Source organism: Sinohyriopsis cumingii, chromosome 3, assembly GCF_028554795.1.
Source record: "Sinohyriopsis cumingii isolate HCF-2022 chromosome 3, ASM2855479v2, whole genome shotgun sequence".
Classification (NCBI taxonomy): Eukaryota; Metazoa; Mollusca; class Bivalvia; order Unionida; family Unionidae; genus Sinohyriopsis; species Sinohyriopsis cumingii.
This window is the reverse complement of record NC_142963.1, coordinates 120021989-120049455: the sequence shown is the minus strand read 5'-3', so window position 1 is coordinate 120049455 and position 27467 is coordinate 120021989. Positions and strand designations below refer to the sequence as shown.

The 27467-nt window shown below is 35.3% G+C and overlaps 1 protein-coding gene across 1 annotated transcript in view; it reads right to left on the bottom strand.

The window, feature by feature from the left end:
- Positions 1-202: 202 nt before the first annotated feature.
- Positions 203-27467, bottom strand: part of LOC149803695 (uncharacterized) — a 180334-nt gene continuing 153069 nt past the window's right edge. Inside the window, exons 22-24 of the mRNA XM_089953483.1 lie at positions 15425-15543; positions 7006-7103; positions 203-1800 (exon numbers count right to left, since the gene is read on the bottom strand). Coding sequence (XP_089809609.1) covers positions 1592-1800; positions 7006-7103; positions 15425-15543 — 426 coding nt within the window. The 3' untranslated portion in view covers positions 203-1591. The remainder of the gene's footprint in view (positions 1801-7005; positions 7104-15424; positions 15544-27467) is intronic.

Sequence of the window (27467 nt, the reverse complement as noted above, 5' to 3'; positions counted from 1 at the left end):
AGTTGGATATTTTGTGAGATTTAGATTTGGACATAGAAGTTTCTGAGACTGAATCGTCCGAAGATGATGATGCTGACAGCGATGATGATGGAGTTCTTGCGGATAAACATTGCACATAATTGTGTAAATATTGTATAAATAAGTTGTGAAAGACTTCGACAAATAGGGAAAATGTGTCGACAAATTCATTTGAAATAAATGGTGAAAATTTTGTGTATTTTATTTGGATATAAGAAGAGAAATTAAGGTAAGAGTGAATGCATGTGCATGATGTTTTCAAACAGGTAAAAGCTATGGGGCACAAGCAGCTAGACACAGCTTTGTGCTTCTGAGGCATAGCAGCAGAGATACTGAAAACAGTGCTGGGGCCGAATAAGTTAATAAATGAAAACTTGTATGCCTCTTAAGCCATTATTAAGTATATGTTAAACCATGTGTGCCCCTTAAGCCATGAACAAGTGAATGCTGAAGCTTGTGAAACATTAAAGACAACAACTAATTCCTACAGTTTAAAAGCATAAATCCCATAAATGGCATAAAATCAATAATCTGTAAGCACCAAAAGATGGTGTTGTAAAAGTCCTAGAAGACAATTTCACATAGCATACAAAATGACATGGAATGAATAAGTGATGAAGAATTAAACCTAATTACTGTTCTAGCTGTTTTCAAAATTCATACAAAGATTTGTACAACAGATTAAGTTATTTCCTATATTTTAAAAACCTTGTCTGGGGGGTCAAAAGTTAACCCCTGTACATAAAGGGGTCCAAGTAAATCACAAAACTGAGGTAATTCCATGTAGCGAAGTATATTATTTATTTTGTAAAATATATCTTTGATTTGTAGAAATCGATGCAATTTTTGTTGTATATTTTGCGTGGTTTATTTGCTTGGCAAGGTCTTTAATGAAGAAAATGATGTAATGTGAAAATTCGCTGGTAAGAAGACAGATAGGGTAATTTAACTTCACATTCCCAACAGGTAGGGAACACAAGAATTGCTCTGTTAAGCAATGGAATATCCATTCCTTTCATTTCTGCCAGAAAAGGAAAAGATGTGGCAGTTAGCAGGACGAAATCCTAATTAACACGAAGTACAGTGAAATTCATTTTAGTTTATACATGTACCACCATAAAATGGGAACATGTTATTAAAGGACAGCATCTGATTAGCTTCACTTACAAAATACAACCTTCGCAGTGGACAAATGTTTGAGGTAAGTGGGAGATCCTTTATCTAACAGATGTCACTGCTTATATAAGTAACTCCATAAAATAGCAACATGCTTATACAGGACAGCATAGGTTTTGATTCATTTACATATTTAACCCTCACATAATGCAATCCTCAACTTAAAGAACACATGTCCACAGTGGATAAAGTTCTGTGGTTCCTGGAGCATCCTATACCTGACATTTTTCATTGTATTTTGACACTGACATCATTCAGATTTACAACTGAATATAACTTAATGTTCTTTACATAACAGGATCATGGATTTTTCACATTGAGCAAAACTGATATAGTCATGAAATTCAAAAGTGTTACATTTCTATGGTGGATGGCTGGACTCCTGTTGGGTGTACATTCAATCAGGTGGACTCTCAATACTGCTTGTCCCTGAACTGCTGTTGGTGGAATGACCCAAAAATCGGATGTATTTTTCTGCCTCGGAACTGTCCATTTCACTCTCACTAAGCCATAATAATTGATCTTGGGCCTTCTCCACTGTACTCTCAAGTGCATGAACAAGTGTCCTCTTGTCTGTGATACTTGAATTTGACACAACCAGTACCTCTGTAGTACATGAAAAAGAAAAGAAATTAGGAAGTGTTAGTTAAAAAAGGAATCTCTAGATTGATTATCCATTTTATGTGTTGCTTTGTTTTCTTACTGGGTCTGTAGTCACTGACATTAACTAGACATGTCTTGATATGACAAAAATGCCCAGACTTTTGACCCTTGATTATTTTAAGTATTTAACTTAGACACAAGAGTATGATGGTGATGCACTGATTAGAACAAAAAATGTGTAGTATAGCAAAACCCCAAAATAACATGTTAATCTGGGTTCACAAAGTACCAATGTGCTTACAAATTAACTGTATGTGTAAGTGCTGACTTAGTCATGGGGGTACAACTATGGACTTCAGTGATGCAGTACATGTGTGTGATTTAGATTTTTAACGTAGCTTTAAAAAAAAAATCAGTCATATCACAACAATGTCTGCAGTGTAGCAGTTTAAATAATGCCTAGCACTGGGGCATCATGCCGCAGACATGTAGCATGATGTCCCACCCAGTCACATTATCCTGATACCAGGCCGACCAGTCCTGATACTAATCTCTTAATGCTAAGTGCCTAGTGAGGCAGCTGTTAGTACCACTTTTAGAAGTCTTTGGTATGACTCGGCCAGGGTTTGAACACATGACCTCCCGCATCCGAGGCAGAAGCTCTAACCACTAGGCCACCGGAGCAGTAATCAGTGATGCAGTTACCATCTGAGGCATATTAACTCAGAAATACATGAAACAGTTATACATATTTATTTCATTGGCATACAGCCATTCACTGGTAAAAATAAAAAATAAAAATTGAAGTTTAAATTGTTAGAGTATGTTGTTATGATGCTACGTCTTAAACCATGTAACTGAAAGAAATGGAAGCAACAAGTGTAAAATCAACAAATAATTATTTCTCAAAGTTATAAAAAGTGAAAATTAAAAGTCACTTACGGTATAGTGAATTAAAAAATCCTAAATGTCCTATCAAAGGTCCAAAAGTACAGAATGTTCTACATTAATTTAAATAGTCCTGAATGTCCTTAAGTACTACAATTAAAACAATCAAGAATGTCCTTGAATGAGTTCTCAATAATCTCAAAGTAATGTTTTGATCCATCAAGTCAATGAACTTTGTAATTTCAATGAATAATTTAAAATTCCTCTCAAATTATATCTGAACACAAATGCAAACTGACCATAGATTCCTCAAAATTGATATGAAACAAGAATTAATAATTGTTTATCAAACCACTGTATATACAAATGCCCCCTTGACCTATGATGCAATAATTTGTTCTGGAAAATCCTATGACTCAACAGATTGTTCTAGACAAGCAAAACTTTTGGATGGAAATTTCCACCAACTCTTCTACTCAAATTCTAGTAAACATCTTGTTTGCTACTTAAAATCATGAAAAAGTCAGGTAGGCAAAATTCCATTCACAACCCTCAATCCCATTCATGACAAAAATAATGTATACAAAAGCTTAATCCACAACCCTCAATCATAGACAAAAATCAAGCATACAATATAAACTGAATATATATAACATGTACACACTGCTTCATCAACTGAATCAATAATAATAATTCCATTTAAAATGTGCACAAAAACACTTCTAGACTATATTTTGTGAGATTCCTTTCAAATCCAAATACTGGACTTCTTGCTAATATGCTCCTACTAACTAATCAAACAATCCTTTTCTGAAACACTCACATAATCTGGACACGTTTAAAGGGTCCACCTTTTGAATGACAATACAATGCACAAATCAGAAACTGGCAGTTTCTACAAAGAAACTTGTCTTCAGGCACAATGAACACTAACTGACATTCATACATGCAGTCAAAGGTACTGACTTCATAATGTACCTGAGATGAACAATTCGACAGGTGTGCATAACTGCTTGAATCAAATTTTGGGAGCAAACCATTCAATTTTATGGGTAATGGGTGATTTCCATAGAAATAGTTTAGTCATTCCCTAAAGCACAGAGGAAACAATAAGAAAAATAAACCCTACATTCATTGATTCTTATGTTTATAACTATGACCTTAGCAAAACTGCTCAGCAAAAAATGGGAGTGGTATGATTTATTACAACTAAAAAAAAGTCCAATCTCTTTGATAACTGTACAGCTGTACATGTAACTTCAGTATTACAATGTCAAGTGGCCTGTGTCTATTGGGGTTATTTAAAGTTACTATCATTATTTCTGACTAGAATGTAACAAGGATCAATATGAAGAGGTGAGGGTAAATGGGGGGGGGGAGGTATACATGTGGCAATGGCCCAGGCTAATCCTGACCTTTTGAGAAGCAAATTCATTTCAATAGCTGTGTATGATGATTGACTATTTCGGCAACCAACTTGTTTCGACAGCTGTGTATGATGGTTGACTATTTGGGTAACAAATTTGTTTCAATAGCTAAGTATAATGGTTGACTATTTGGGTAACAAATTTGTTTCAATAGCTAAGTATAATGGTTGAATATTTGGGCAGCAAACTTGTTTCAGTACCTGTGTATGATGGTTGACTATTTGGGCAACAAACTTGTTTCAGTAGCTGTGCATCATGGTTGACTATTTGGGCATCAAGCTTATTTCAGTAGCTGTGTATGATGGCTGACTATTTGGGCAACAACTTTGTTTCAGTAGCTGTGTATGAAGGTTCAATATTTGGGAAACAAACTTGTTTTAGTACCTGTGTATGATGGTTGACTAATTGGGCAACAAGCTTATTCAGTAGCTGTGTATGTTGGTTGACTATTTGGGCAACAAACTTGTTTCAGTAACTGTATATGATGGTTGACTATTTGGGCAGCAAACTTGTTTTAGCAGCTGTGTATGATGGTTGACTATTTGGGCATCAACCTTGTTTCAGTAGCTGTGTATGATGGTTGACTATTTTGGGCAACAAGCTCATTCAGCAGCTGTGTATGTTTGTTGACTATTTGGGCAACAAACTTATTTCAGTGCCTGAATATGATGGTTGACTATTTGGGCAACAAACTTGTTTTAGTAGCTGTGTATGTTGGTTGACTATTTGGGCATCAAGCTTGTTTCAGTAGCTGTGTATGATGGTTGACTATTTTGGGCAACAAACTTAACTTAGTAGCTGTGTATCATGGTTGACTATTTGGGTATCAAACTTGTTTCAGTAGCTGTGTATGATGGTTGACTATTTTGGGCAACCAACGTGTTTCAATAGCTGTGTATGATGGTTGACTATTTGGGCAGCAACTTGTTTCAGTAGCTGTGTATGATGGTTAACTATTTGGGCAACAAGCTTGTTTCAGTAGTTGTGCATGATGGTTGAATATTTTGGGCAACACACTTGTTTCAACAGCTGTGAATTATGGTTGACTATTTGGGCAACATGCTTGTTTCTGTAGCTGCATATGATGGCTGACTACTTGGGCAACAAACTTGTTTCAATAGCTGTGAATAATGGTTGACTATTTGGGCAACAAGCTTGTTTCAGTAGCGGTGTATGATGGTTGACTATCTGGGCAACAAACTTGTTTCAATAGCTGTGAATAATGGTGGGCTAAGCATGACTGCTACTGTAACATCTGAAATGGCATTATGCCAGGGTTTCACTGTAGTTGCTATAAAATTAAGTCATGTCTTTTGTCATATCTGTTTCAGAATACCGAGATAACCACACTTACAAGTGTATCATTTTCTACAAAAATTATTATCTGAAAATATCTCATAACAGTTCAAGAGAAATGTTCATTCTGAGGTTAAAGGCAGATTTCTTCCCAGGCTGATATGGCATGACAAGTGTGCTACGCTTTGATCTTGGAGCCAAGGTGCTGCATTGCTTTTATACACCTGCCCCACCCGCCAAAATCACTTGGCCAAAGCACCCATATTTGGACAAACATACTTTGTTTCAATATAAAAATCTCAAGTTAATTTAAATAACTATGATCTGTTTATAAAAGGAATTTCAACTAAGATTGCTTCTCTCAATACAGTAACATAGCAAGCATATCTACTCCTCAGCAGCAACTTACACATGACTTAGACCATACATCTATGCCAGCGTTCATCTAGGAAATAAATGTGATTTGCTTTAGAAAATACAAAATCTATTTCCTGATTAAATGGCTGGGAGAATGAGGGAATTAAATGTGTGAAAGTGCCATTCTGATCAATATTTCACACAAATCCTACTTCCGCATCAGGCATCTAGATGGTAAGTCATTGAGAGTGCACCAGGGAAAAAACAAAAGTGTTACAATTGTGTCATACCTGTATGTTGCAATATACAAAACTTAAAAGAAGAAAGTGACGAGATTGAGAGGAACAAATGCACTCATGCCTCCTGAATCAATTTAAAGTTATATTAATTATTAGCATTTAATTGGGGTTTGGCAAAGAATATACATTTATTATGCAATGACCTGTATGAATAACTAGACAGATGCAGACAAGGAATATACATTTATTATGTAATGAACTGTATGAATAACTCGACAGATGCAGACAAGGAATAAATAATTATTATGAAATGAACTGTATGAATAATTGGACAGATGCAGACAAGGAATACACAATTATTATGTAATGAACTGTATGAATAACTCAACAGATGCAGACAAGGAATACACAATTGTTATGTAATGAACTGTATGAATAACTAGACAGATGCAGATAAGGAATATGCAATTATTATGTAATGAACTGTATGAATAACTCGACAGATGCAGACAAGGAATACATATTTATTATGCAATGAACTTTATGAATAATTGGACAGATGCAGACAAGGAATACATAATTATTATGTAATGAACTGTATGAATAACTCAACAGATGCAGACAAGGAATATACATTTATTATGTAATGAACTATATGAATAATTGGACAGATGCAGACAGGGAATATACATTTATTATGTAATGAACTGTATGAACAAACCAAGTTGCTGGGAAAGAAACGAGCTAAGAAAAATGTTAATAATTTATTATTTATAAAAAGAGCACTAAATACCATCAAAATGTACCATTTTGTTCTGCAAACCTAATGACATATGAATGGACTGACAGTCTGAAACTGAGTAAAATCACAATAATTTCTTCAAAAAATAAAACTAGGTTGCAGACATTAGTTATAACTAAAATATGCTTGATATTGCAATTAATATGCCAATAATTAAAAATCCAGGTCTTACATATTGACAACATTAAAAAATTCTCACCATAAGATCTACCACTTCGTGTCAGGTACTCTTTCTTGGATATGGCATTATCGCTGATGTCAGCATAGCCCACCTGCAAATTTAGATTCAGGATGTTACTGAAAAAAAGAGGGAAAATAAATTATCTGAGCAAAAGAACCCTATACCTTGGTATTAGAAAAAGAGAAAGCATCATCAATATAACTATTAAAATAAGAGCTATATTCTTTGTTACAGACCCTTGGCATGTCATTACAATGTAGTAAATTTGTGTGATACAAGTGCTTCACCAGCTGTCTGTGTTAACCAATCAATCCTGCACAAAGGGTTATCTAACTGTTTGCAATATTTTATTAAAATTCAAATGCCTTCTAATACTTGGGTATACTCTACTGCACATAGTGTCCAGGACCAACACCACCTTCTGTTACCATCCAGAACAATTCATGACAATGAATACAATCAAATAAAAATAAACGACCATATTTATCATACATGTTATGACTGTACAACTTGGGACACTCTAATTTACTTTTAAAATATAAGTTATACTTTTGGACATTGATAAAAAATGAAAATTTTCTATGATGAAAGTCTTGGGGCACTTGTACTGCGAGCTTCGTTCATGGCTAAGTGGTACTTTTGTTCAATCATTTCTGTACTGGATATACAAAGGTTAATTACCATCATTAAATTAATAGAAGGAATGGAGAAACATACCATGCAACTTATGTACCCTCAAAAAAATAGTCTGAATAAATATGTTATTTAGTAAACAATGTTAAATGCCTTTTGAGTTGAGAATAAAAATGGGATATAAAATGTGGGAAAATAAGTTGCTACATGTACAGTACATGCAGCTTGAGATTGTATTTAGGAACTGCTGGTTACAGCAAAATAAGGCATTGTTTATTTGCCAATCAATTGCTGGTGTTTACATAACATGTACTGTAGAACAGGGTTTCTTTGAAATTTACTGGAAGGACAGTCCTATTCACAAGATCATTGCAATGATAAGGATTACCTGTTAATTAGTAATGCTGGCTTTGTTGCTTGTTTACTTAAGACTAACCTTTAGCTATTGTGCAGTTTGGCCACAGCTGACCAGAATATGAGAAAAGGTCACATCCTGGGAGAAAATAAGGTGTGACACATGAAGAAATGAAGTGTCGTTTGAAAATTTCATGCGTATTTGACCCAGAAGATCAGTGAATACTTAGTGAAAATGAAGCTTTAAAAATGCAGCAAAAATTGTCCCGATTTTAGGTCCCAATCTCCCTATTTTTTCATCCAATCCCCCTACTTGGCTTTTGAAAAATTGACAGGTATGAAAAATGAGCACTGTATTTAGGCAAGGCCCATTACATCAATGAATATGGAGATTTAAAATAAAAAAGACACTGATGTCTGTAACTGGCAAACAAGTTGCTATATAAACATTAAAGTCCAGCAGTAAATGGATTTTTTTATCCACAAAGTAACCTATACCCTGAAATAATTACTTGTAATCTGAAATAATTACTGATGAGTAATCATTTTTCAAGCATGGCAGTGAGAGCTCTCCTGTCCCAAATAAAACGGCAGAAATTCCCTTTGGAAGATTTGCATGTAATGAAGAGCATCCTGGGGATCAATGGATACTGCCCAGTTGTTCAGCTTAAAGGCATTCCTGACTAAGGCAGTCCCCTCCATCTTGAACTGTTCTTCCAGAAGAAACTTGTTCAAAGGGGAAATATCAATGATAAATCAAACCATTCTTCCTCATTCTGAAATTAAGAAATTCCTGGAATAAAATCCTGGTCATTTTGTGTTCTTCACTCTCAGTTTTGCACCCTCCCTTAGAAGGAACTACATACACCTCTTGCTACAGAGATAGCCATTGCGAGTGATTAATGGAATGGAAGCCTTTGAAAGAGATGGAGGATCCTTTGTGAAGCCAGTAACTCTTCCTTACTGTGGAAAGGAATCGTACATCGTTCATTAGTCCAAGGAATAGCATCACTACAACCAGAGGGGCCATCTACAAATGGCTTTTGCTATGATCAAAACCTTAGATGTTTCCAGGGCCACATCATTCCTGAAATGAAGCATCTCTGTAGAGGGCATCATAAACATCAAGAGCACCAATCACTGTCTTCACTATTACCTATAACAGTCTCGGCAAGACCACTGGAGACAATTCCTCCTTCAACAGCCTGAAGGAGGATGCTGAAAAAGAAAAGGCTGGCATGAGAGACTATGGTAACTAACACCAATTTCTCAAGAGCCATGACAGGGAGACAGGTCCAGTCTGCTGAAGAAACACCGACCCTGTAGTCACTGAAATCAAATGTGGGTGTATAATGGGCCAAGCAGAAGTGTAGATGAGACGAAAGACCAATCCTTCTGCCACCTGGCCCCCTTTTGGCCTTTAGATGATTACTGACTCAGCACCCGCACCACTGCTGAGGAAGCGAACAACAGCAGGTCTGAAATAGGCTGTGCCCTGAAGAGCCTCTCCAAACTTGAGAGGATCATAACTTCTGAAAATACCAAAAACTTGGAATTTAAATCTGTTCAGAAGCAGGCAGAAAAGCTCATTTACTGCCTTCTCAAAAGTTTGCATCTCCTCCTCACTCACCTGACCTGGTGGATGGAACAAAGAAGGCAAACCCAATAGATCAGACGGCCAAGTGTGATGGGTTTCTCTGGGAACTCATCTATTGTCTACAAAATGCAATGGTTTGTCATCCTGTCTTTGCTCTCAAAGCATGGCATAACTATCTCATTTGTTTTCCACTCTCAGTTCACGGAAGGAGATGGGGTTTGCTTTTTTCCCTGTTCCACAGGGAGTGAGTTGCATATCCTGGATGATGCAGCTGAAGCTGGTGGGGAAGAACTTAGGCGTGCCCAGTCTGCTGATCCATGGCAATGCCATCCAGAATGGCATGGTCAAAAAAGAAGACATGGCCAACTCACCACTGGGTGCTGAAAATTCCCAAACTCATAGGGATTCAATGGAAATATTGAAAAGTAATGGGTAGCAACCTGAATTTTCTCCCTCCGACCGGTTCTGAAGACTTTAAGTCTGTTACCACAATGATTGAAATGAAAAATAAATGGTGGGGTGAGGGTGATTAAACTGATACCTAGTAGTAACTGTCATCCTATGTCCAATGCCCAGTGTATTTTAATCAGTACTCATATGGAAACTTGAAGCCCGATGAATGAGATCTTGCTTTAATTCGAGATCTAATAGTGTAAGGTGTGTTGGGCAGGTGGGGCTCACTATTTGGGTCTGGTAACTTTCCTTTCATGGGAAGTATCAAAGACCACTCCCTCAAAGATCTCCCTTTCATGGTACTAGTTGACTCCCTAACTCCCAACATCTCTCAAATGAATCAGGCAATTTCCAGTGCTAGGAAGTGTCATTAATGAAGCTGATGACTTATGTAAACCAATTAGCATCCTAGCTGCCTCTCTAAGTGAATTAAGTCACTTCCAAAAAACTGGGAAGAGCCATCACTGAAGCAGGTGACTTCTGTACACTGTGAAGTGTTGTAGCCTGCTCCTTAGAATGGAGTGGAGTCCTTCTGAGAAGAAATAAAAGAGATGTGACCCTTCTTCCTGCCCTTATAGGCCCCAGTGACCTTCCACTAAGTGCCAAACTTCACTGGATACAACAACAAATGGGGCAACTTTCTGTGTACACACATTCCATGCATGCAAGACAGGTGGTGTTAGTGTCCCTGCAGCATATCTTGAACCATATTTTGAATACTGAATGGAAATATATAGATACAACAATGAACTTGTACAATAAAAGGACAGGAAATATTTACCCTGACACCAGTTACTATTAGAGGGATAAAATATAAGCACCACTTAATCAGCAATGTTCTCAAAACCCTCAAAATCAATGCTAAATGATACAGATGCAAAAATAGAACGAATGACGAGAAATGAACAAGGAAAACAAGTTAGGGTATATCTGACCATAGAAAGGCCAACATCTGCCTAAACTGATGAAGTGTTGAGTGCCCAAGAGATACATGTAAATCCATTGCAAACCAAAGAAAAGAAGGGTGATACTTGGACTGTCTACTAAGGTGAACTAAGGTAGCAGACTGGGATCATGTTTTTATTCTAGACCACCAAGTACTAACTGGAGGAAAGATTAATGTGCTTGGACTGGGGACTATGTCAGGAAAAGATATACAATACATTAATAATAGGTAATGTATTATATAATTAAAATTAGTTTAACCTTAACATTAAATCAAGTAATAAATGACTTATAATTCATGAACTAAGCTATGACGTGAAATAATCACTTCTGAGTAACAATTCTCAAGCACAGCAATGGCTATTACAATTAGTGTGATCTTGGTCTCATTCATACAACATCTCACATAACTCTGTGATATCTTTGCCATTGGAGGGTCTGGTAAATGTCTACTCAAACAAATGTAATTCTCAAAATTAGGCTAACAAAAAATCTGGTAAAGTCACTAATTGGTTGACAGGTTTAGTCAGCATTATTAATAAAGATTTAGATCACATAAATACACTTAATTTTCCCTATTTATGTTCATATTTTACTCCAACCACATAAAATACATATAGGTAATACAGGTTTTTGCTTCTGCACAAATATATAGCAAACCATCAGATGGTGACACTAATTCCCTCAGTAGTTAACTCATTTGGCCCTAATCCCACCTGTAGGTGTGATGAGGTTGTACCCTATTTCCATGCCTAGCAGCATCAACGTCATTTAAGATACACCAATGTGGGTGGTATTACAAAAAAGCAGACAGATATAGCTCTACAATGATACCAAATAATCTGGAAGGGAAAAACTGCATTTTTTGAACCCGCTTTTTTTTCAACCAAAATTCGCTCGTGGTCAGAATGCGATTTTGTGTTCGGATTTTAGACCTTCTGGCCTTAGATCTAAGGCAGACTGGTCTGAACTGCACACAGACAGGTGAACCTTTGCAAAAACTAGGATAAGGTGGGCATTTGGAATAAAGAGCAGTCTCCGTATGAAAATGATGGGGCCATTAAGCAAAAAAAAAAAAAAAGAACTCCAACTTTTACCCTTCTGCTCATACGCAAGCAAAAAAAACCAATGGAAAATGATGTTTCTAATACACCTAGGCATTAGTCTCATGGAAAATCTGTTGAAAGCCAATGTATTACGATGTATTCAGAAATAGCCCCCAAAATGTCTTTCCTACTCGCATTTCAGGCAAAAACGACAAAAACTGCTGGGGCCGAATGAGTTAAAATGGGCACTTATTGCCACCTTTTTCACCAATACAGTCTATGACCTCTAGTGAAAGAAAACAAGGAAATGATCTGAACTAATTGGCTAAAAAACCAATATACAAATCTTGATCAGACCCTTGTTCTGCATAGACCTCCTGCGGTCACATGAAAGTTAAAAATAAACAAGGCTACAATGAATATGCATGGGTACGGCCCACACATTCTGCTAATTCCTTGTGTTTTTGAAATTATCATTAGAAGAATAATGAAACAAGGCAAAACAAAGACGAATAATGATATATCTGACATTTTAAGCAAAGAATATTTTAAAAAAATTAGTATTAGGTGCAACATTAGTGCATCTGAAGGGGTGTAAATAGACTGCACTTCTTTTTCAAAGGTTCTAGACAAATTTTCTGAGTGCATTTGTTTCTAGCTTGTCAGTTTTGGGACAAGTACAAAAAATTTAAAACTTTTTCTATCCTTCTATATGGTAATAAAAGAACTTAGATACTTCAATGAAACTTTGTGACTGCTTCTATCGTAAGGGATACTGCAATCAAAGTTCACTGTTATATAATTCTGCAATATAAGCTGATGATAAAATGCAATGTTTTTCATCTGGATATAATAACATAACTATACAATGTATATTCCTTTCCACCATTCAAATGACAACTATGATATTAAATCTCCTTGTCACAGAGAACACAAGACACCTTGGAGTTAGTATTTGATGGCAGTAATTTGATGAGACACACATTTGATGATAAAATGAGTGTTGCACAAGTTTCTTTCCTTTAAAACACACCACTTTCCTTCCTTAATTGCAGCATGTGAGTCATCTCCCCTGAAAATCTCTGTGTGAGAGAGAGAAAGAGAGAGAACAAAAGCATAAATCAAGGAAACAAACGTTAATCAATTTTTTTATTCTTCTCAGGAGAGAAAGTGTGAAGGTCATGTGTTAGGGCTTGCTATCACAGCTTATGAATAATATGAATTTCTGAGTAAATGCATGTTTAACATGTTGGAAGCACCTTTGTTTCAGAAATACTGTAACTGTACTAATGGGAAGTCTCTTTTTACAACTCTGATGATTATCACCAAAATGAAATTGTGGGATAAATGTAGTCAATGTTTGAAAAGGGGGAAGAAATCCAACTTCTTGGGCTTCATACACGTGTTCCATGAAACCTGGTGTCTCACTGGTGTCTATTTGTTGTCTCACCTGTATCTGATGTCACCATAACTTTGCATCTCACCTGTGCCTCCTCACTTGTATATGTACACTGATATACTATCCTACAGAGGTGCATGGTATTACCAGTAATCTGGTTTAGTGCAGTATTTTTTTCCGGTGGTACATATCATGGTACTCTTTCACTGTACTGGTATGTCGATAGTTCCAATCAGTAAGTAATGTACGGAAACTCCAGAGGAATCTTGTTATGACTTTAAATAATATTAATAAAGTGGGGTTTTTTTTTTGTTTTTTTTACCAAACTGTTGTATCGGTCACAAATTAATGGTGAATATTACAAATATAATTACATGATGCTCCTTTATTGACATGTTTGACATGTGTCATGTATACCAACACAGTGGACAATGAAATGTGAATTATTTTTGGGCCAAATCCAACTTTCAGACATATTTTGGATGAAAAAATAAAAATGCAAATGCCATGTTTTAGCTGTTTACTAGTGTATGTGAATGTGTTAAGTATAATGTATTCCTTTGTACAAATGTACGAATCATCCTACGATATTCACATGTGCACATGTTTTCAGGTTTACTCAATATTTTCTCATCAGCTGAATAAGTGTTTTATGTTTAATGGCCCTCTAAAAAAATATCTTCCCCGGATGTTGGCATCCCACTCCAAGTTTCACTGTCTATTATATCAATAATGTAGCTAGAAAATTTTAGACTTCAGTATCAAAACTTTGGATTTTTTTCCAATAGGTTCTCTGATGTCAGTGCAGAGACTTTCACGGTATCACCTATAGTGTAAGCTTAATCATCCCACTTTAGTTATAGTTCTTTTGACTGCAACTATTACAACAATTAATATCCACATAGCAAATTCATTTAATAAAGGTACTGGCTATTTCATTTTGGGAGGGGTGGTGGTGTCTGTGATTTTTGTTTTGAGCTGAAATAGTCTCTTTGATTCTTTCTCAAGATAGTTATAAAAAAAATCCCCCCAGATAATATCATAAATATAATATAGTAAGTTATTTTGCTATAAATCTGAACTAGATATTTTTCCAGCTATTGACTTATAGAAATTGAACAAAAAAAATGTGAGGTCCCTACCCAAGAATGTTCTTGTTGTTTGTTCCTAATATAATTGGGTATACCTTGGTATGTATCTCAGTACATTCAGAAATACTGTGGTATACCAAAGTACAAATTGTTCTTGGTACCAAATGCTATCATCCTTTATCTTACCAGCAAACACTTTAACGCACAGCCAGAAAAGGGATATTAATGTCTAACCATGCTAACATAGGTTAGATAATACAAGATTCAAACAAAAATCTGAAAGATCAACATAATGATCAAAGATGCATCTGAAGATCAGTATAAGGGTTAAACATGAAACTCAAGATCAGTATAAGGGTTAAACACGAATCTGAAGATCAATATAAGGATTAAGCATGAAACTTGAGATCAGTATATGGATAAAACATGAATCTGAAGATCAATATAAGGATTAAACATGAAACTCAAGATCAGGATAAGGGTTAAACACGAATCTGAAGATCAATATAAGGATTAAGCATGAAACTCGAGATCAGTATATGGATAAAACATGAATCTGAAGATCAATATAAGGATTAAACATGAAACTCAAGATCAGGATAAGGGTTAAACATGAATCTGACATTTTAATTAATCTGAGATATAATATAAATCTATTCCTTCTCACCTGTGTGTCCAAGGAGAACAGAATGACATAAAAACAAAAATTTAATACGACCAACATTCTGATGGACTTGGGAGAGTACTGAAAGAATATAGTGTCAACTTGTGTTCAAAGCACTCAGAGGAACAGAAGTTATTATGAAAATGAATATATGTATTTATGTAAACAAACTTAAACATTCATACAAATTTAAACCTTCATACAAAGAAAATAGTTCTTTTTTGTGCAGATGTCTGTAATTTCTGCTTCACTTACCCCAAAATCTGTGCTTTTTTTCTTTCCCCAATATCCACTTCAATGTACACATTTATGAACTGTATCTTTCTTGTGCCGATAGAATAATCCTCAGAGTCAGATATCATAATGTGTTTATCCTGTCCAATGAATAAAAACCAAAACATTAAATATGAACAAACTTCTTCTGAATCAGTCATGTTGGTCAAAGAAACATAATTAGAAATAAGTTATATATAATAAAGATATAGTGACTACATCTGAGCAAAATGGAAATATTAACTGGCTTGAGTGTGTGTGGAACCATATTTAGAGACTTACCACAGAGTGCATTTTATGGAAAGTAATAGTTATGGAGAAACTATAACAAAAGTTGGGTTCTATGGAGTGCCATTGCTTTACATAATGTGTCAAGTTGAGACAAGTCATTTAAGTATCCTCTAGGCTGTGAAAGAATGGGGTTGGGGTTTCGGTGCAAAAATATGGGCTTTGATGATGCAGTTACCAACTTAAATAGGCAACAGAGGTTCAAAAGCTGTAATCATCCCCAACATGTATAATAAGAAAAAAAATCAGAAAATGAAAACAGTAAAACCCCATTATAACAGACCTAGTTATAATACAAATTTGGGTCAGGGTATGACTTCTATAATGTTACAATTTCACCAAATGAAGCATTATAAAGTTTTAGTGCCAAAATTAACAAGAGTTTGATTTAACAATTTGGTAAGATCTGGTAAATTCTTGAAGAAATAAAATATATCTTCACTACACTTTCTTTATATAAATAAAGATGTGAAAAGTTTGTATTTGTGATTTACAGCATTTTCTAATTTACATGATAATGGTTCCCATGGACACTTACCATTTGTACTAACTTAAAAGTCGAGTCAAACTGCAAACAACATAGACCCTAATCTGCTATAGCATAATGCACCTGCAGATTAGGGTCTATTTGCTTGTTCTACTGATTACTCCTGACAAACTGCACAGATCCAGATCTGCCAGTACATTTATGTGATGAAAGATCTGGGTCTGTGCAGTTTGCAGTTGGACTCAAACTTATCAGCGAGTCTATATGGTGGTCAAAATGTCTCACCTTTCAACGACTGTAATAGTGACAATGTTGCCTACTGTGCAGTTGACAAGTCAGCTAGGTTAGGTTAGGATAAAAATACTAGACATCCATATTATTTGTATCAAAGTTTTAGCGGAATACAGATCCTAATATAGAAGTTACTTTCAATAACTTTAAATCAAAGGCTATCAAATTTTGTACTTTGGTTTTAAAATAAATTCCATATTTGTGGGTACTTTATTCAGTGGATTTGTCATTTAAAAATAAAGGGAAAATGCTGAACAATAGTTGTATAACATTTTTACTGTCCTTTTCTTCCCCACAAACTGAGCAAAATGGTTTAATCCCAACTGCAGTAATTTGTTTCCTTGTTTAAGTTATTCACACCCTGTATAAATGTGGAGATCTGAATCAGAGATGCCAACATCCTTTTTGTGTAGATGCAAACAGGCTTAATTCACCTGCAGTATATCGGATTGCAGTAAGGTTTTTCATTTTTATTTTAAAGGCTGCAATCAAAATATAAAGTTACAACAATAAGGGTTTAGCCACAAAAACAAAATGAGTGACAGCAAAACATTTTTTGGGGGAAACAAAATTGTATTTATATACATTTCAACCAAGGAACTAGGTCAGGTTTACAGCTGGTTTTACAAAATTCAACATAAGAATGCCACTAAAGGCAAGAGATATTAAGCAAACTAAACCGATCTTGTAAAAAAATTTGTAGTTCAACATTTTATAAAAATAAGCAATTATGTTTAAGAGAAACAACAATAAATAGGATGTAGTATGTTTACAATGCCTCGTTTATGGAAAAAAGCATTACTAAAGAATTTAGAGACCGACTATAAATCCATGAATTTCTTGAGAATCCATTTTGAGTGGCCAAGCTGACAAGTTGAATAACAAATAATAAAGTAGGTGTGGGACAACTTCTTGCAAAATTAGAAACTTGGATTAAGATGCAGTATTGTTCTAAGGTAAACATTTCTGTCTTTTAAATAATGCATTTTTTTTGTACGATTCTGAAAGAGAAATATGAAATAGGTTTTTCTGGGTGACATGCAAGATCAACAAGGTCATGGAGTTGGTCTTCATGTTGATATTTAGAAATCACATTTTCAAGTGCATTTAGAATGGAAATGTGGGATATTTTTGTACACTTTTATGATTATCACTTTCCTTAATTAAAGAACAATTATTCTTTCTTTATACAAATTTAATTTTTTTTAACCAAAAATCAACACATGATCCAGTCTTTACAGAAATGATGTATCATTGCGCAGAATTACCTGACGCACAAAATAGGCAGACTTAGGGTGTACATATATATATATATATATATATATATATATATATATATATATATATATATATATATATATATATACACACACACATAAACTTAAGTGTAAAATAAACTTATTGCTGAGATATTTGTATATACTTTCAATTCCTATACTTTCATGTGAAAAATATATACTTATATTTTCAAATTGGAAAATACAATATTTCCCTTAACGCCATGTGATGCTTGAGTGTGTCAACATAACATTTGCAACACAAAAAAAAAAAAACTTGTGAGCATGAGCAATAAATGAAATTGCATTTCTTCTCAGGCATGCTTTTGTGGTCAGATAGAGTAAAATAGTTTACAAAATATCACATGTTATTTATTGCAACAAATTAGTACATCCCAAATTAACAGCTCTTTCAAATCTCTGCTATTTTCATGATCAGTCAATAAAAATGACTGAAATTCAGGTGAACTTAGAAAAAGGGTTGGTGGGTGTAGCGTGCAGAAGAGTGAGTTTAAATCTGTCAAACCTTGATATAGAAGAAAGTTCAGCATGCAGTCAAATGAAAATTTTATTTTCCTATCGTAATACTGGATATCCTGTAGTACAAGAAAAAGTCCCAAAGTCCCAATAAAATTTAACTTGTGGCTTTGCTTTACTGTACCAAATGATGAAATATAACCAGCATTAAGTCTCTCTCTGTATATGCATGCATGTATGTATATGCATGCATGTATGTATGTATGTATGTATGTGTATATATATATATATATATATATATATATATATATATATATATATATATATATATATATATGTATATACATACATACACCACTCCCTCGATAACTCGCACACTTATAACTCGCGAACCCATTTATAACGAGGTGTCAGGCATGGATCCCATTTTTTAAACCTGAAAATACCCAACAAATTTATTCCTATTTGTTGAACTTGAAGAAAATCGTGATCAAAACTGGTAATGGAAACTTTGACGTATTGCTCGTTTTATTGTTGAAAACAGTAGATAGGACCTTGTAATTTTAATCAACTCTATGAAATATCAAATTTAAAAATAACTCATACAATTTGTTACATTTTCTTTCCAAACGACATTCCTAGTACACCGCAATTAACGAAATGTGAGGAAATTTCGATCAATGTAAATGTCACTTATGCCGAGTGGGGGCAGTACTTTAATAAATAAATAAAAATTAAATAATTTTTTTATCAACTGAAATTTGTGTTCTAGTTCCATCTTTTAGTTCCTTTTAAGTGTGATCAAAGATAACAAGGCAGCAAAGAAAAGAATACTTCGTAAAATAAAGAGCTTGATTTCACAGATACCATTGTGGGCAAGCGAGTTTCAGAGAATTCTTGAACTGGCATTTAGAGATATCCTCAGGGATGATAAGAAGTTTCATTATTACTTCCAGTGAAATCACGACATTAACACTGTACTAACTGAACAATAAAAAACTGAGTTTCGACGTAGATGGGTCACGAAATAAATGTCACGTGTTTTTGAAGAAAAAAAAGGAATCTTGTTTGGTGGTGTATCAACAGTTAGTCTAGTTCCCAAATTGTGAACTATCGATTTGGCAAGATACTATTAAATACCACTAAGGGAACCAGACTCATCAAGAAAACAAAAACCAGTGATATAATATACAGATTTTTCGTGTACACGTGATGGTTGTTCAAGCCAGTTGGAATGATCTTTCATATGTTGGATATTTTGAGAAAAAAATGTTATTTAAACAGAATAATGAACAACTTTATTAGAAAAAGCGCATTATAAAAATTATTATCGACATGATTGTAAAATGAGGATTCAGTCATTAAACAGCCCAGTCCCCTAATGCCGCCACCCCCCCTTATGGTTTTCTCGATGTCAAAGCGATTTTTTCAATTCTTGGAGGTCCCTTGGTAACTCGCACCTTATTTATAGTGCGGTCTATATTTGTGGACCCCATTGTGCATGAGTCAACAAATTGTAGAAATTGGTCAAATTACATAAGTTACACCAACAACCTTTGAAACAAAATCGATTTTCTTTCTCATCTAGAGCAGGGTCAGGGCATTTGGATATAAAAGATATCTGACTGCATTTGATCTGTACAAAGTCATACTTGTGATACCTGACTAGTGACAATTTTTCTAACAGCTATTGGAGGATCTCATTCTTCATGTTTAGCAACACTGATCACATGATTTTTCACACCATTCAATTTTCTGATCATTTAAGATCAGATGGTTTTGGGTGACAGTGGACATGAAATCAGATAACATTGGACACTTGTATTTTTTTAAAAATGGACAACAGAAATGACCATGAAAGAATTTCACATATTGCCATGTTAGTTACATCTGTTCACTTCATAAGCTGTGCATATATGATGTAATGGAGGTCGAAGTTTGAGTATATCATTGTTATGTTATCACTATTGGGACTCTCTAACCTCTAGGCATCATTTAAAGTCCACAAAGATTGACATAAGCAGTATATCACTGTTATGTTATCACTGTTGGGACTCTCTAGCTTCTAGGCATCATTTTAAGTCCACAAAGTCTGATATAAGAAGTATATCCGTTATGTTATCACTATTGGGACTCTCTAACCACTAGGCATCATTTAAAGTCCACCATGACTGACATAAAAAGTATAACACTGTTATGTTATCACTATTGGGACTCTCTAGCCTCTAGGCATCATTTAAAGTCCACAAAAGTTTGACATAAGAAGTCTATCATTGTTATGTTATCACTACTGGGACTCTCTAACATCTAGGCATCATTTGAAGTCCACAAAGTCTGACATAAGTATATCACTGTTATGTTATCACTATCGGGACTCTCTAACCTCTAGGCATCATTTAAAGTCCACAAAGTCTGATATAAGAAGAGACAAAGATTGGAGAAATAATGACAGAATGGACAACATAACATGATTCATCGCCATAAAAATCTAAACTGCATCTTTGTTCAGGTTCCGTTATGTGCCTTTGATAACTCTGCATTCTATCTGCAAGTTAATGTCCGAGAAAAAACCAATGTGTGAATTTCTCATAGTATGAACTTGGGCACCCATACATTAATTTTTACATGTGACATTACATGGAGCTATATCAACACAGCCATTTCTCTAACAGGTGACATGTGTGTACGATATCATTAGTGGGTATCAAAATAAAATCCTACAGGCTGGTTGGTTAAAAGTCAACTCATGGCATGTAAGGAAAGGTTTACGAATGTACAAGCCTATCTAGTCATCCAATAAGGGCAGATACTGCATACAAGTTTCCCCCTAGTCTAAAACAGACAATGCTTAGATTGAATGAAGAAGTTGACATGTATATTTAAGTGTATGACTGATAGCAATTACACAGCAACCAAAACAAACAATTATTAGTTACCAAGTGTCCAATTTCATCCAACGTTCCAAAGAAACCCAACCCTGCTCTACAGTGAGTTAGGAGTGAAGATTATTTTGTGATGTGTTGAACAGGGCAGATAACATGCTATTGACTTTTTTTCGTTGGGGGAAAATAATTAACTTGCCATTTCATGAAAACTGTTTTCTCTTCTGTGTTTGAAGACAAACTCAACACTTGACCCCAACCTCAAAATTCATACAAACAATTATAATTGACATTTGTAATTAAAAATGGAAAAACACATTTTTATGACTTCAAGAATCCATGAAGATAAATAAAAATGTTCATGTGTTTATAAGAAGTAAATAAAATATACAGGTATTATGAACATCAAAATCGCAAATAGATTAACAGATGTGACTCCAAATGGTTCCAAAGAACATCACAAATTAATAACAACAAGAACAACAACAACAATAATAAGAACATAATATCATAACAACAAATATATCTAAAGAATGGGATGCTGTTGTTGTTGCTGTTGTTGTACAGTTTAACGCCATTTTTCAGCACACGATAGGCTATACATGGTGGCTAGTATTAATGGTGGATGAAGAACCCAGGAAATGCCCGGAAAGAACCACTGACCCTTGAGAAGCTTTCTTTTGTTGTTGTTGTTGTTGTAGGGTTTAACGCCATTTTTCAGCACATGATAGGCTATACATGACGGCTAGTATTAATGGTGGATGAAGAACCCGGGAAATGCCCGGAAAGAACCACTGACCCTCGAGAAATTTTTTTGTTATTGTTGTTGCTGTTGTAGGGTTGAACGCCATTTTTCAGCACACGATAGGCTATACATGGCGGTCAATATTAATGGTGGAGGAAGAACCTGGAAAAACCCCTGGAAAGAACCACGACCCACGAGAAGCTACTGGCAAGCTTTCTCACATACCCACATTGGCTGAATCCGAGACTCGAACCCACATAGACAGAGGTGAGATGGCAGTGATCCGTAACGGAGGGCGCTTTAGACCACTCGGCCACTCGGGCTCCCCCCTCGAGAAGTACTGGCAAGCTTTCTCACATACCCACAATGGCCGAATCCGACACTCGAACCCATGCAGACAGAGGTGAGATTGCAGTGATCCGTAATGGAGAACGCTTTAGACCACTCGGCCACTTGGGGAACCAAAGAATGGGATGCAATTTTGTTTATTGATGGAACTGACAATAGTCAGACATAGAGGCTCAGGTGATGGAAGCATTGTTGTATATATAAGAAATAGTATATCAGTTGAAAGAATAGAGCGCTTTAGACCACTCGGCCACTTGGGGAACCAAAGAATGGGATGCAATTAGTTGCATGGAACTAATCGTCTTTGAGGCTCTGTTATTTGCATATTTAAACATGTAGTACAAAAGTTGCACACAATAAAATAAGGAACATACAACTCAGTTGAAAAAAATGAATCAACAAGACTATTTCCCTCTGATGGGTTACAAAGATAACAAAACTGGTCTGGGACCAGTGGTGACCATACCACACCAGCAGATTGGAGGGAACGCCTCCACATACTAACAGACAACACCTTTTATAAGTTTAAATTAAGGCACAAGTAACGGCAACCAAGAAACCAATCCGATAGATCCCATGGTCAGTGTGTGTAGAACAGGGGTCTCAAATACATGGCCTGCAGGCAGCCTGCCAAGCCATATCCTGTGGCCCACAAAATGATTGGCATCACAAGGTATCATGAGATAAACAAAGGTGGTGCAGCCATTGGGCCATCGAAAATGCCCTCATGCGGTCCTCAGGGTGGTTTGAGCTTGAGCCTCCTGGTGTAGAATATCAGGACTAACCAATCAGGTAGAAAGTCCTTTTCTACTTGAAGTCTTTTCAAAAGCTACATGCTTACATAACACTTGCATAGAAAGATGGCTCTTAATGAGAGCTTCAGCCAAAAACATCAAACGGAAGTACATTACTGAGATCTTCTAGAAATCTGTTTTCATCATAATGCTTCAATGATCTATATGTTATCATTTTATCAGTTTTTAATTTTAAAAGCCGCTTTTAATCAGATTTTCTTGTTAGGAAAATATAAATCTGGTCAGTAAGACCTATCCTAGGAATATGTATATCTGTCACATTTTTTCTGCATATTTATATAGATATGACCTATTAAAGTTTTTGAGTGGTCAATTTCTCGTGCTGTTTGGTCCACTAAATGGGTTAGACCAAACGTTTCTATGATATCTAACCAACTTCTGCTAATCTGATCCTTTCTGAAGTTACCTAAAATATAAATTTCATTTTGGGCATCAGTCAATTCATCTAGTTGCTTTTCTAAAGGTTCATAACATCTAACCTTTGCCAATGGGGATCTAGACAAACCCCACTTGGAATGGCTTTGTATTTGAGAGATTTACCTGGATCATATTGCTGTGATTTCATCTGATTCTAGACCTTTTTTCTTTCAACTGATATACTATTTCTTATATGATATACTATTTCTTATATATACAACAATGCTTCCATCACCTGAGCCTCTATGTCTGACTATTGTCAGTTCCATCAATAAACAAAAATTATTTGCAGAAATGTCATTAAACTTTGTTTCTGTTAAACTTGGAATATATATGTACATTATTGACCTTAGAAGATTATAATAAATTCAGTTGGTTTAACTTATTGTTCATATGTTAATTTATGTGTAGAGATTTTCTTCAAAATTACAAGACCTGGTATGTTGTTAATGTAAATATTACATGTACCGGTACTAGGAGGGTCATACAAGAAGGTTAGTTCTGCCATGACATTCGAAAATTCTTCAAGCATGCATTTAGTCACTATTAAAAGATTCATAAACACTTAAACAATGATCTGATTAAAACAACAATTACTGTATATACTCGCTTATAAGTCAAGTCAAACTGCAACAACAAAGATCCTTATCTGCTATCGCATAATGTGCCTGCAGATCAGGGTCTATGTTGTCTGTTCTACTGATTACACCTAACAAACTGCAGTTTGACTCACCTTATAAGCGAGTACTTACTGTATTGCTGTCACTTTGAAATATGCAATGTCATTGTTACAAGATTTCATAAAATCTCTAATCATGGTTATGATGGAAATATATGCCAAACAAATTATGTCAAATACTTCTAGCATAAACTTTGCAGCAAAGTGTAAAAATATGTTGCCACTTTGTACAATGGAAGAACTGCAATTTTATGATATGATTCCACAAGCAGGAAAATTAGTCCTAAAGTTTCATTTCCTTAACAGAACCAAAAAAGCAATAAAAGGGTCCTTAATGCACATAGGAAACTGAACAAATAAGAAAAATTGCTGACAAAAGAGAAAGAGCTTTGGCAGAGAAAATACAGGGATTTGTTGCAAAAAGTTGAATGCAAATCTGAGTAGAAACAAAATTAACACAGAACACAAAAAACCCAATATCTTCTGTGACTACAGAAAGCTCCAAGTCTATGCTGAAATTTATTCATATATGCTGAATGTCAAGCCTATAGAAGTGTCCAAGACAGGTAGCATGCCTAAACCATGGTAAACTGAAGAATAGACAGCAAAATATCACTTAAACCGAATTATTGCTGACACTTTTGGCCTCAAAAGAAAATGGATGGCACTCTACAATGACAAAATTATTTCTGTACATTGGGCATCAACAGGAAATGGCTGGCACTGTACTATGACAAAATTATTGAGAAGGGGCGGGGGGGATTAGGGCAGTGAAAGTAAACTGGGAACAAATATGAGTGCATTTTTCCAAACAGTTAATGAAATAAGTTAGCAGTTAATGAAATAAGTTAACAGTTAATGAAATAAGCAGAATGTGAGAACTGACAAGGAAGGAATTTGTAACCCAACACTCTACCACTGTGCTTAAATGGTGACACAGACAATCTGTGTGAGAAGTACTGACTGTTAAGTCCATTTTTAGGTACAAGCCATGCAACATTATTACAATGAAGACCAAAACACAAACTACTCATAGTTTTTGCGATGAAGTGTACATGCTTAGGCATCAAACATAAAAATACTGAACTGATGCTTTGGGTGATTCAGAAATGGAGGCCTACTGTCAGCAGATCAGCAAAAACTGAAGGAAGAATTCAAGGTCAAATTTCTTAAATGGGTTAAATATTTTCAAAAGGATATAAATCTGATGAAAACTCCACAGAGATAAAATGATTGAAGTAAAATCTTTATAACAAGCAAATGGTTGTGTAATTATATTTTTCAAAGAATCATTTATACAGTAATTATGAAGAGGTGTAAAGTGCATACTGGAGCCAGTCTATGGTCACAAGTTGTTGCGTCATTTCTGTAACACTTGCAGCAAAATCATATGGTTTGGCAGGTCTGGGGTAGTTGTTTATCTCTGACCAACTTACAATAATAATAACTGTTACTGCACATACAAGTTATGGGAATAAACTGTAGTCAAAAAGGTCCCTTTTACAAAAATATTTTCTCCAAAAATGACTGAAAATCAAGTTTTGCTAAACACAAGCATTTCTGGTTGGGAAGGTGGGAGAGATTTGAAAAATACATATTTTTCATGCATTATGTTTGCATTTGACAACCCCTACCAGGCAGTGCAAAAAGAAGTATATGTTAAATACATTGCAAATGTCTTCTTCATTACTCACATATCTGCCTGATGGCAATATGTTGATGCAGATCACAAAAGAGGACTCTGCAATGGCAACAGGTTTGTGTCAAAATGTACAGTGGATGATGCGGTAAAAGAAGGACAAGCAAATTGTTCAAGACACTGTGAGCTCCATTCCTGGGCAAAATCCTCTTAGTGTGTAATAAAATATACCTTTGTTGGAAAGGGGGATAAGCATGAAGAAGCTGAAATGTTTGCTCAGATCTGAAAAATAAAACCAGTGAAAGACACAGTGTCCGTTCACTCTGCACTGGTCAATGATGAAATGTATGTAGCCACCCATAAATCATTCTGCTTCTGCAATGCCTGTTTTGCTGAAGAGATCCAATGGCCAGCGTATGAAGGATGGAGAAATTCATACTTATATATTAACACCATATCATCACAATAGTGTCTATATTGTGCTGATTAATAGCAAAGTCCTAAAAATGTAAATACAAAGAATCACAGAAAACAATTTAGGAATACAAACCCTTCCAAATAAACATTAAGTACTACAAGATTAAGGACAAAAGACAAAACAGACGACTAGGTCATTGAGGGCAGTCAAATATGGCTAGATAAATCTGTAAATACTTGTAACTGGACACAGACAAACGAGGAGTGTAGTTTTCAATGTGAAGGTTGTATGTGGGTTCCTGCAAAATATATAGGTAGTATATAGGGTACGATGTGAAGACTGACAAAGACTAAGTAAAGTGCAACAAAAGGATGGGTTACTTACAAATGTCACAACCCAACCCATGAAATTATTGGGTTTTAAAAATATCTGATGTATTGCGTAGAACACATTTTTTGGGGTAAATTATCTTTCCCCATGAATATATAACTGATCATATATAACATTAAGATTACTCTCTGCTACCTCCGGATTCCAGCCTGCCTGAAAGATGAAAAATGTTATTCTGTATATATATATATATATATATATATATATATATATATATATATATATATATATATATATCATAAACAAAGGGGAGCAACACTTACAAGTCTATACTCCTTTCCATCCTCTACGTGGCTACTAAATAAATATGCTTGGATGTAACCAGTTTTCACTTGAGCAAAACCTATAATGGGAAGCTCTCAATGGGGGGAGAGGAAATTTTAGTAACATGATCAGGCAAGTATTATCAGAGAAACAGAATTTACTTTTAAAATTTCCTTTCACCGTCAAATACATCCCTTGATCACATTACGTTAGGAGAATAGGCAAGAGGAGGAGGAAATGATGAACATCCTATCTCTACCTGTGTCACCCAACAATTTGAGTCATATCACTATGATGTCTGCAGTGAGGCAATTTATAGTGATGTCTAGCACTGGGGCATTATGCCGCAGACATGTGGCGTCATGTCCCATGCAGTCACATTATCCTGATGCCAGGACAACCAGGCCAAACATTAACCTCATAATACTGAGTGTAAAGTGAGGCAGCTGCTAGTACCTTTTTATAAGTCTTTAGTACAACTTAGCTGGGGTTCAAACCCATGACCACCTGCATCCAAGGCAGATGATTTAACCCTTCAGCCACCAGAAAGGTCCTAACCAAGCAGGAGAATGATTACTCTACTAAAAGGATGAACTTCCCCTGATGTT